Source organism: Suncus etruscus, chromosome 8 (assembly GCF_024139225.1).
Source record: "Suncus etruscus isolate mSunEtr1 chromosome 8, mSunEtr1.pri.cur, whole genome shotgun sequence".
NCBI classification, from domain to species: domain Eukaryota; kingdom Metazoa; phylum Chordata; class Mammalia; order Eulipotyphla; family Soricidae; genus Suncus; species Suncus etruscus.
The window spans coordinates 122,855,330-122,865,540 of NC_064855.1; the positions used below are offsets into that span (position 1 = coordinate 122,855,330).

At 45.1% G+C, this 10,211-nt stretch overlaps 1 protein-coding gene and 1 non-coding gene across 4 annotated transcripts in view; both read right to left on the bottom strand.

Annotated features, from left to right (window-relative positions):
- The window catches only part of LIG4 (DNA ligase 4), an 861,775-nt gene extending 853,381 nt beyond the window's left edge, over positions 1 to 8,394 (bottom strand). Inside the window, exons 1-2 of one of the 3 annotated variants that reach the window (XM_049778104.1) lie at positions 8,229 to 8,394; positions 186 to 3,354 (exon numbers count right to left, since the gene is read on the bottom strand). In XM_049778104.1, coding sequence (XP_049634061.1) covers positions 595 to 3,330 — 2,736 coding nt within the window. In that variant the 5' untranslated portion in view covers positions 3,331 to 3,354; positions 8,229 to 8,394 and the 3' untranslated portion in view covers positions 186 to 594. Of the gene's footprint in view, positions 1 to 185; positions 3,395 to 7,270; positions 7,431 to 8,228 lie in introns of those variants that run through there. The other 2 variants (XM_049778102.1, XR_007498243.1) reach the window with 2 other exon arrangements.
- A 1,225-nt stretch (positions 8,395 to 9,619) lies between these two features.
- LOC126017123 (U6 spliceosomal RNA) lies at positions 9,620 to 9,726 on the bottom strand. The gene has a single exon (XR_007498793.1). It is a non-coding gene; the product is annotated as a U6 spliceosomal RNA (small nuclear RNA).
- Positions 9,727 to 10,211: the final 485 nt, after the last annotated feature.

Below are 10,211 nucleotides of genomic sequence, written 5' to 3' on the forward strand. Positions count from 1 at the left end.
CCGGGCGGTGGCGCTGGAGGTAAGGTGCCTGCCTTGCCTGCGCTAGCCTAGGACGGACCGCGGTTCCCCCGGCGTCCCATATGGTCCCCCAAGAAGCCAGGAGCAACTTCTGAGCGCATAGCCAGGAGTAACCCCTGAGCGTCACAGGGTGTGGCCCAAAAACCAAAAAAAAAAAAAAAAAAAGTTTTAGCCTTCAAGTTGAGATTTTTATAAATCCAATCACAATCTGACATTTACTTACAATGCTTTTTACTTGTACAAAATTTTAAACCTTTAGCTCTACCTTTAAATATATTTTACTAATGCCAAGTCAAAGTCTATGCTTCTACAGAGATATCATATAGAAAACTCTTCTAGCAACTTCATTTTAATTAGCTATTTTTTAAAAAATCATCAAACACCATGCTGTCTAAAAAAGTTGCTTCTTGACTTTCAGCCATTCCATAACTTTCCAATCTTTTAAAATGAGGATTGTCCCCGCAGTTAAAACTGTGTGAGCACAGACTGCAGGAATAAAAGGAGCTTTGGTTTCATCATTCTTTGATGCAATGATCCTTCCAGCACACAGGCTTTGCTCATGCACAGAAACGACCATCAGACCAGATACTGGTTTTCCTCCTGTAACTCACACTTATTGATGGAATCAATGACCCAATCTTCTCGCAGAATTTTGAACTTTCTCTTAAGAGTTCTCCGATACGCTTTAAAATCAACAACTCGGCTATGGTCCTCCCCAATGATTACGTGTGACACGCCTTCAGCTAAAGAAGAAACCACTTGGGCCCCACGAAATCGAAGCTCCAGGGCAGTGATGGCTAACCTCGTGCCCTCGACTTGGGTGCTCGAGTCGCTAATGACCTGATACAGGTCCACATAAACGGTAAGAAGGCGAAACATATTCAGCGGGGAGTGGTCCCAGGAATACCGATACTCTAGATCAGCAATCACGGAGGCCATTTCCTTTGGAGTTTGTCCACTGGACTGTTGAATTCCTGAAAACACTTCCTTTAGTTGCTCCAGGTCTGTGTCGACAAAGTAACTGTCCCCGTAGCTGTCATATTCGCAAGCAAAATGCTGCTTGGTGGACGGGCACATGTGGATCATGTGGCGAGGCTGCCAGGGCACACAGCTCTGGTTTTCAAAACACTCCAGAAGCCAATCAGGCTTGACCACATCATGCTTGTCTGAAGAAATGATGTTTTTCACTCGGATGTTCTCAGACCCGGCGACGACACAATATGTGTCTGGGCCTGGATTCTGTACTATGTAACCTCCAAATTCTGCAATTTTGTTCTCCAGGACAGGCTTGGGGTGGCTGTCTAGACCGCTCATAACACAAAATTCCACATCTTCGAATACATTGGAGACTTTGTTTACACTGGAAAGGTTAGGGGCTTTGAAGTGCTCCATGATACCAATGGCTTTCTTCACCTTCGGGACAACTTTCCTCTTTTTTTCTTGGGGTTCATCATTGCCAGTGATATACAAGTGCTTGGAGGCGAGCTTTCCAGACGCCTTCCCCCGAAGCTGCTCCATGTCCTCCAGTGTCATACATTCATACCACTCTTTGTCCTCTCTGATCTTTTCAATCCGTGGGAAGCGCAGCGTGCAGCCTGTCTTATACATGTCACTGGGGACGATCTCTGCAGCCTTAATCTGAACAATGACAGAGTTGCACGGCTCAATATAGACTTCTGGCTTCTCAGTCCCACATAAAATGCTACTGGGAGGGGCTCTTTTGTGAAAGGGCTTCCAATGCTTGGCCAATTTCAAACCCAAGTCATATAGTTCTTTCATGGTGTAACCTGAGCCCACACGGCATAGGGTATGAAACACAGATGGCTTCTCCCCTAGAGGTGGCTTCTCTGCCACAGCACACAAGAAATGGGACATCATTCCACCTCGGGAACCTTTCCCCCAATATCCCCCAACAAGTAAGACATCTAGTTCATCCATCAATCCTGTTACATACTCGGGTTTAATCTTCAACCATCCTTCACCTCTCTTGTCAGGCTTGTAAATGGAGAAGGGATGCTTTACCATGATTCCCTCTTCTCTTTTATCGATGGCTTCATTCAAAGCATTGATGACCTCATTCTTGGTGTGAGCTTGTGTTTTCTGCACTAGTTCTATTCGACCTGGGATGGGTGTAAAAACACTACTCAGGATTTCATACCTCTTCTTCAAGGTCTCATGTGCGAGCTTCTTATTATTGACCATCAAAACATCAAAAACACAGAAGCAAGTCTGCAGGTCAGACTCCTCCACCATTCTTTTAATATCAAACTTGTTTCCCTTTTGCATGAAAGTGTGTGTGTTAGGGTTGTAGGCCATCATCTCACCATCCAGGATGCAGACTTGCTGATCTTTTTGGAAAGCCTCATGAATGAATGGGGTAAGAGAACCCTCTTGAGGAGAAGCACCAAACTGAGAAGTATAGTTAAAGCCATTTCGGGAGAAATACTCATAGATATCCCCATCTTTGTGCATCTGCATACGCTCACCATCCAGCTTGGTCTCAATGTAGAAACTTTGGTGTTTCATGTCCTTCTCAATACGTTCGATATCTGCTATGGCGGCCAGCATTGGTTTAAAGGGAGAGAATAAACAGATAGAAATATCACTGAGCCCAATGGATGGATCATGCAGTTGTCGACAGACTTTCTCCAGATCTGTGGTGACATTGTGAAGCTCGGGAGCATCACGATGAAAGACAGAAAAAATAGTCTGATGACTGATGCCAAGTTTTAAGTCTTTTACAATCATCCGTATGAGCCACTTCTGTTCAAGTGCGGAACTCTGAGTAATAAACTGGAGAAGACTCTTCTTCATAAGGTCCTTCCTCTTGGCGGAATTATTGCTGGCGACTGAGTCCAGAATGCTGTTGACCTGCTGGATGGTCAAACTTCCCTTCTGCAAGCATCTTGGTTTCAACACAAAGTAAGCAATCATGGCAAAGTCTCCTGCATCTCCACGAGTTCCAGTAGGTGTTCTATAATTTAAAAGTTTCTGGGCATCCTTTCCTTCTTTGGGTAAATTAAGTAGTTCAATATAGAGCTTAGCAAGCATCGTTTCTTTGATGCCATAGGCCATTCTCTCTCTTTCTAGCTGGGGAAGAATAAGTCTCATTGCTGGATAAAAAGAGTCTGTGACATCTTTCTGATGTTTATGAAGGGCATCATGAAACTTCCTCCAAGAATCTAAAAACTCTTTGTAGTGTTTAATCTTTTCTGCACGTCCTTTGGATTTCTGTATTCGTTCCAAAGTTGAACACAAATCTGCAAAGGGTACGTGAGAGGCGACTGTGGGTGAAGCTAGTGCAGCAGCCATGGATGCAACAGCGAATCTTCCAATCTAATTCATGAAGAAAAAAGAGATCAGCTTTAAGTAAGAGACACAACTAAAAATTTCATGTAACTACCTTACAGAGGACTTTGTAAGCAGTGTTTTGTTTTGGGGCTACACCCAGTGACACTCAGGAGTTATTCCTGGTTATGCACTCAGAAATCACTCCTGGCTTGGGGGACCACATGTGACGCTGGAAAATCAAACCATGGTTCATCCTAGGTCAGCCACGAGCAAGGCAGACCCCTTACCGCAGTGCCACCAATCCAGCCTATATTTTAATGTTTACAAATCTTAAAAATGTGTACGTAATAATAATCAACTATTTTACTTCAATCCTATTTAATGCTTATTTTCAAAAGTTCCACCGATAGGTGCCAAGGAAAGAGTTAAGAGGAACACGACTTTGGCTGGAAAAGTCAATCAGCAGAATACAATGTGGCCTTATCGAGAGCAAGTGAATAAACTCATTCCGAAAAGCTTGGACTTTTATCTAGTCATAGAGATGAAGATTTATGCTTGCTTAAGCATGCCTCTGATCCTAAGTGCCTTAAGAAGCACCATCTTAATCAGAAGATGCTCCTGTGACACCCCAGCTTCGACATAGAATCTGAGCAAAACTAGGGTCTCTAATAACAGAAGCCTGACTGCAACAACCACGATTGAGTACAACTTTTCCTGGGTCTATGAAGAAAGAACTCAAGGCTGGACAATTAGTATGGCTGGAGCTTATGGTTGGTCTTATGACAGGATGCTTCATGGGTAGACACATCCTGTTTTTTGTTAGACCAAGAGTATTTTCTTTCTAATTTCCCTAATGTTTGCTGTGCCTATGCAAAAAAAAAAAAAAAAAAAAAAAAAAAAAAGTCACTCCTTCCTTTTTTTAATCCTATTTGTATCTTCTAGATAGGGGCTCCTGCCTTTTTCATAGATCTTGGAACATGAATTACTTTGTTTACCTCACATTTCTACATTCTTCTACAATATGAGGAGAAAGAGGGAGGGGAGAGAGAGAGGGAGGGAGGGACAAGTAAGTCAAGGAGGGTGAAAAGGAGGGCTAGAGAGAGGGCTAGAGGGAGGGGGAGAGGGAGGGAGGAAAAAAGGGAGGGAGGATGGGGCTGGAGAGATAGCATGGAGGTAAGGCGTTTGCCTTTCATGCAGGAGGTCATCGGTTCGAATCCCAGCGTCCCATATGGTCCCCCGTGCCTGCCAGGAGCAATTTCTGAGCATGGAGCCAGGAGTAACCCCTGAGCACTGCCGGGTGTGACCCAAAAACCAAAAAAAAAAAAAAAAAGGGGGGGGGGAGGGAGGGAGGGAGGGAGAGAATGGGTGGAACCCAGGGGCCAAAGTGGTCTCAGGTGCAGTGGTGGAGGAAAGAAATAAATACCCAAGCCAAAGTCAACAATAACAGAATCAAGAGACCCAAGCCATAACAATCTATGTTTAAAATGAAACTGTTCCACTGGCAGGTCAGGGGGTTAAGGATGGAGGTATGGATGCATGCTGGGAACCTGGGTGGAAGGAGGTCAACACCGGTGGTGGGAATGGCCCTAATTCACTGTCACTGTATGCCTGAAATCCAATTATGAAGGACTTTGTAATTCACAATGGTCTCAATAAGAAATTTCTTTAAAAAAAAAAGAAACACAGTCCTCAAAACCAGTTTCACTATGGTGGATCCAAGGCTACTTGCTTGTATGCTCTCATTTCCCTCATCACATCATAACTGCCACACTACCAACTCTACTTTTATGATGCCAAAATTAATCATTTCAGTTATCTTTTTTTGGGGGGGGGGTTGGGGTCACACCCGGCAGTGCTCCAGGGGGTTATTCCTGGCTCTACGCTCAGAAATCGCTCCTGGCAGGCTCAGGGGACCATATGAGATGAACCACCATCCTTCTGCATGCAAGTCCAAAGCCCTCCCTCCCTCCATGCTATCTCTCCAGCCCCACATTTCCGCTATCTTTTTTCCTTATTTCCTCACTAAGTCTCTCATGAAATTAGTCCCTTCTTTATTTATGTAGAACATAATAGAAAACAGTATCACCAACAACGGAAAACGAAAAAAGCTCAATTAGCTTCACTAGGGGGTTTCTGAAGGCCTTTGCTTAAGCTTCTTCTAGCTAGCTAGCTGTCGATACAATACCCAGAAACAAAAATCCTAAAATAAACATTTTACACAAGTCACTCACTGATTAAAAGTTGGCTTCTTAGTGAACTGGAATTCCTATATGAAATGACAAGTCACAAACTAAAGGATCTTGCTCTTGCAGACAAAGCTTCAGTGTTGATGTCATTATTAGTTATGTCAAACACTCCAGCAGCACTCAAACTACAACTCAAAATACTGTTCCCAATAAAAACTCCCACTTCACTAAGATCTTTAGCTCTGCTTTATCATATCTAATTTTAACCATTCATGTCCAGCAGTGCACATTTGCTTTGGTTCATATTCCAATGCCAGTTGTCAACACACACGCACACACATACACACAGTAACTTACAGAAGAAATAGACATTCTGCTATGAGCATATACGTATGTTTCTGCCTTAAAAAAAAAAAAACAACTAAAAAAATAATAAAAAAATAAACTTTTGTAAAGAAAAAGGGACATGACAGAGAACTAATTGTTAAGTGCTAAATGCTTGGACAAAAGCAGAATGTTGTAAAACAGAGCTTTGTACTAACATCTTCTAAGTCATCTACAAAGAAACAGATTGGGGGCTGTAGTGATAATACAGTGAGTATGACAACTACATTAGACCTGGGTTTGCTCCCTGGTACCCCATTTGGTCCCCCATACAGGATCCCAAAACACTGGACCAGGAATAAGGCCTGAGAACTACTGGATGTGTCTCAAAACAAAACAAAAAGAAGAGACTAGGGCCAAAGCAATAGTACAGTGTGTAGCGCACTGCAGTCACCCTGGGTTTGATTCCCAGCACCAGGTTTGGTCCCCAACCCCACCGGGAGTGATTCCAGAAGGGGGGAGGAAAGGAAAGAGAGAAGGAAGGAAGGAAGGAAGGAAGGAAGGAAGGAAGGAAGGAAGGAAGGAAGGAAGGAAGGAAGGAAGGAAGGAAGGAAGGAAGGAAGCGAGGAGGGAAGGAAGGAAGGAAGGAAAAGAGGGAGGGAGGGAAGGAAGGAAGGAAGGAAGGAAGAAAGGGAGGAAGGGAAAAAGGGAGGGAGGGAGGGAGGGGAAAAAAGGAAGGAGGGAGGGAGGGAAGGAGGAAGGGAGAGAGGAAGGGTGGAAAAAGGGAGGGAAGGAGGAAGGGATAAAGGAAGGGAAGGAGGGAGGAAGGAAGGAAGAAAGGGAGGGAGGAGGGAGGGAGGAGAGGGGAGGGAGGGAGGGATGGAGGACTATAAACCACGTTCAGACTTTATCTGTGGTTTCAGGCTCCACTGGGCAACTTGCCAGGAACTTCAGAAGAAGAAACTTTGAAAATCTATGGTGATCTTGGAAAAATGTCAAGAGTCAATTGCTGGTTGTGGGGGATAAAATCTACAGACTTTTGGGCCTAATTCTCATCAAGCTACCCAACTTCTACTGAGGTAGTTTGAGCAAAGACAGTTCCTGAGGCTCAGATCTTGAACCCTGTAGCTGCAAGACATTCTCGCCACCCCACTTCCTCTGGCTGGTCCTTTTGCACAGTCGGTTGGCCCCAACTGTTATCTCTCAAAATATGCTTTTTCGAGATGGTACATTGTGATATAAGATGGTACATTTATCATTGATATAAAATGGTCACGATGTATCTGAATTCTGGAGAGTGATATAGGTCTCTATCTGGACTGAATTTTTCCACATAAGTCCCAGGCAAAACCTCATATTGCCTACCAAAGAGTGGGAAACTTAGGCAATCCCTACATCCTCAAACTACCACAGGTACCAAGGACTCAAAGATCAATATAAAATACACTTACCTATTTTTATTTATTACGGCTGTATGAAAAGCCAAACATTAGAATTTCTGATTTTTACATACTCTCTTAATTTGACTCCCTGGGCTCATACATTCCTCTGAAAGTTGACACTTATTCTGGAGTTGGACAGAATCAAAAAAGCAAGCAATGGGGCTTCAGCCTCCCCGAAGCGCAAGAACCCTGAGATCCACAGTGGACTCAAACACACAATAGCTCTGTGATGGGGGGACACGACTTGGTCGGGCCCATCAAGAGTGCAAAGTGGTTCCTAACTAAGTTAAAAGAAGAACAAAAAGGGTTAAAAACCATCTAATTCGGCAGAGTCTCTTGCTCAGTTTCAGACTAGGCTTTGGGCTGGTCCAAAACATGCAAAATAACATGAAAGCCAAGGAGGGAGGGAGGGAATCTACAAAAGCCAAAAGGAAAGCCTTTTAAGAGCCTATTGTGAGTCCTTGTCCACATAGCTGCTGTGGGCGGTTTCCTCGGGCCAGCCTGAGCATATAGGGGAAGGGCAGCACAGAATTCCAGGCGAAAAGAGGTGCGACGAACCCCACTGCCCAGCACCCTGCAGAGGGCAGTGCAAGGTACCCTGGACAGGCAAGCTTTGCAGCTGCTCCCCTGCCAGCATGCCTGGTGGCAATCAAATGGGGGAAAGGGGATGGAAAGGAACCGAAAACACTAAGAAAATGCAAAGGGCAGCTGGAAGAGGCAAGAAGTTCACAAGAGGAAGCTGACGTGGGACAATTCGTCCTTCCCCAGAAGTCAACTTTTTGCATCAACTCTGCAAAGTCCCTGCAGGGGGGAGGGCTCTCCCCACCCACTACTCACCCCTACTCATTTTCTGCTGCCCCCCCCCCACCCGGCCAAGACCTACTCTGTTCCTTCTCCGAGCCTGTCCAGAGGGGCCCCTTTGGGTCGAGCACCTGAACCCCAGACCTGCACCCCAAAGACCCCTCACCTGTTCACTCTAGGGTGGCTGCGAGGGAGGGGCGTGCATCCGAGAAAAGGCGTCTTTGAAGACCCTGAGCATGTGGGGTGCAATGAGGAGGGGGGAGCTCGCTCCCTACAAACCCAGATGTTCCGGGGGCCCCCACAGCTGCCGCCAACCAAGAAACAGACGCTCAGCAAACGCCGGTTCCGGCAGCTGGGCTCCGCGCAGGCGCACTCGTTATCTGCGGGCGCCCGGAGCCCAGACGACTTCAGGGAGATGCAGTGCGCAGGCGCACTCGTTATCTGCGGTCGCCCGGAGCCCAGACGACTTCAGGGAGATGCAGTGCGCAGGCGCAGTCTAAGAGGTTGGCGGGAGCAAGGGGATAAAAGATGGCGGGTGAGGGAATGTGCGCCTGCGCACTCGCAACTGCGGGGGGGTTCAGGGTAAGGCTGGACCAGGGATGTGGTGCGCAGGCGCAGTCGCACTGTGGACAGGAACCGGACTGTGAAGGATGCTCTGCGCAGGCGTCGTGATGTTCTGAGACTCGCCCGCTTTCAAGGCGCTGTTTAACCTAGCACAGTGGCAGGGACCCCTGGGCTGTCATAATTTATTCAGTCACCGATGCATATGGTGTGCTAGAACCACGAGAGGATTTTTGTCTGAACTTCACCTGAAACCACTGTGCTTGTTCTAAGTTTGTCACAGGCAGTGAAAATTCCTTGTGTGTAACAAGAGCAACAGCTCTCATGTCTTTGCTGGCCTGTCAGAACTTCTAGAGTGGGAGACTAAGACATCTTTGCTCCTAAAAGATTTGCTCTTCCGTGCAGCTGGATAAATAGGATTTTGCAGTATGCTCTATGGATAACCATTATCACTTTCTTCTATAAGTTTGTTTCATCCCCAAGAGAATTCCGAACACACATAAAGTTATGTGTTCAGAAGCCAAAAACAACGCAACTATTCAAGGATTTCAAGGAAAGTTCATAATCCTTATGGTACCCGTTATCTGAAACAGAATTATTGAGGTCTGACTGATAGGCAGAATTGAAAGCTAATTCAGTTTGATTGTTCTGGGAGCTATTGTTTTCTGCCAAAATTTTGTTTGAATATGACCTTTCCCACTATGGTAAATCCAGGGCTTATTATCTACAGTTATTGGGGTTAAACATGTCTTAAAATTATTTCCTTTGACTTCAAAAAAACTGGGGGGATGTAGATGTGCCTTTTAAATGGAAGTGATGGGGCCGGAGAGAGGTAAGGCGTTTGCCTTGCTTGCAGAAGGACAGTGGTTCGAATCCTGGCATCCCATATGGTCTCCTGAGCCTGCCAGGAGCGATTTTGAGCATAGAGCCAGGAGTAACCCCTGCGCACTGGAGGGTGTGACCCAAAAACTAAAACATAAATAAATAAAAGTAAAGTGAAAGTGGCATTTGACCACAAATTTGCATGTCATCCTTGCACAGAAGCAATGCTAATCTTCTCTGTATCTCTCCAATTTTAGTATATGTGCTGCCAAAGCGAGCACTGAGGAAACATTTTAAATGATTAAGTGCCTGTTAGTGGTTACAGAAGTTATCTAAGGTACAAAAAGAAACTCACTTCACAACATTGACAGGTATGTAATTCATACCATTAGTTAATAGAAACTACGAACTTAGGATTCCTTTTAAACCCATACTATTTAATTAATTTTATGTATAATTCACTTAAATGATTGGAATCTCTCAAATCACTTTGTGGAATATAAAGCCAAATTATTTGTGGGCAAATTATTAACTTCATTACTGGTGTCCTTTGAGCACCCTGTTCCCACCAGCCCTTTCAGGAAAGAGCACTTGTTTGTGCTTATCGGTGAGTTGATGGACAGTCCAGCCTGGCAGTATCCAAGACGACACTTGGCATTAGGGAAACAAGAAGGATCCATGAATCGGGACACTAACCTTCAAGTTGCTATTTCGAAACCTGCAATATTGCATTGTGAAACTAACCTCCAAGTTGATAAAATCCCAG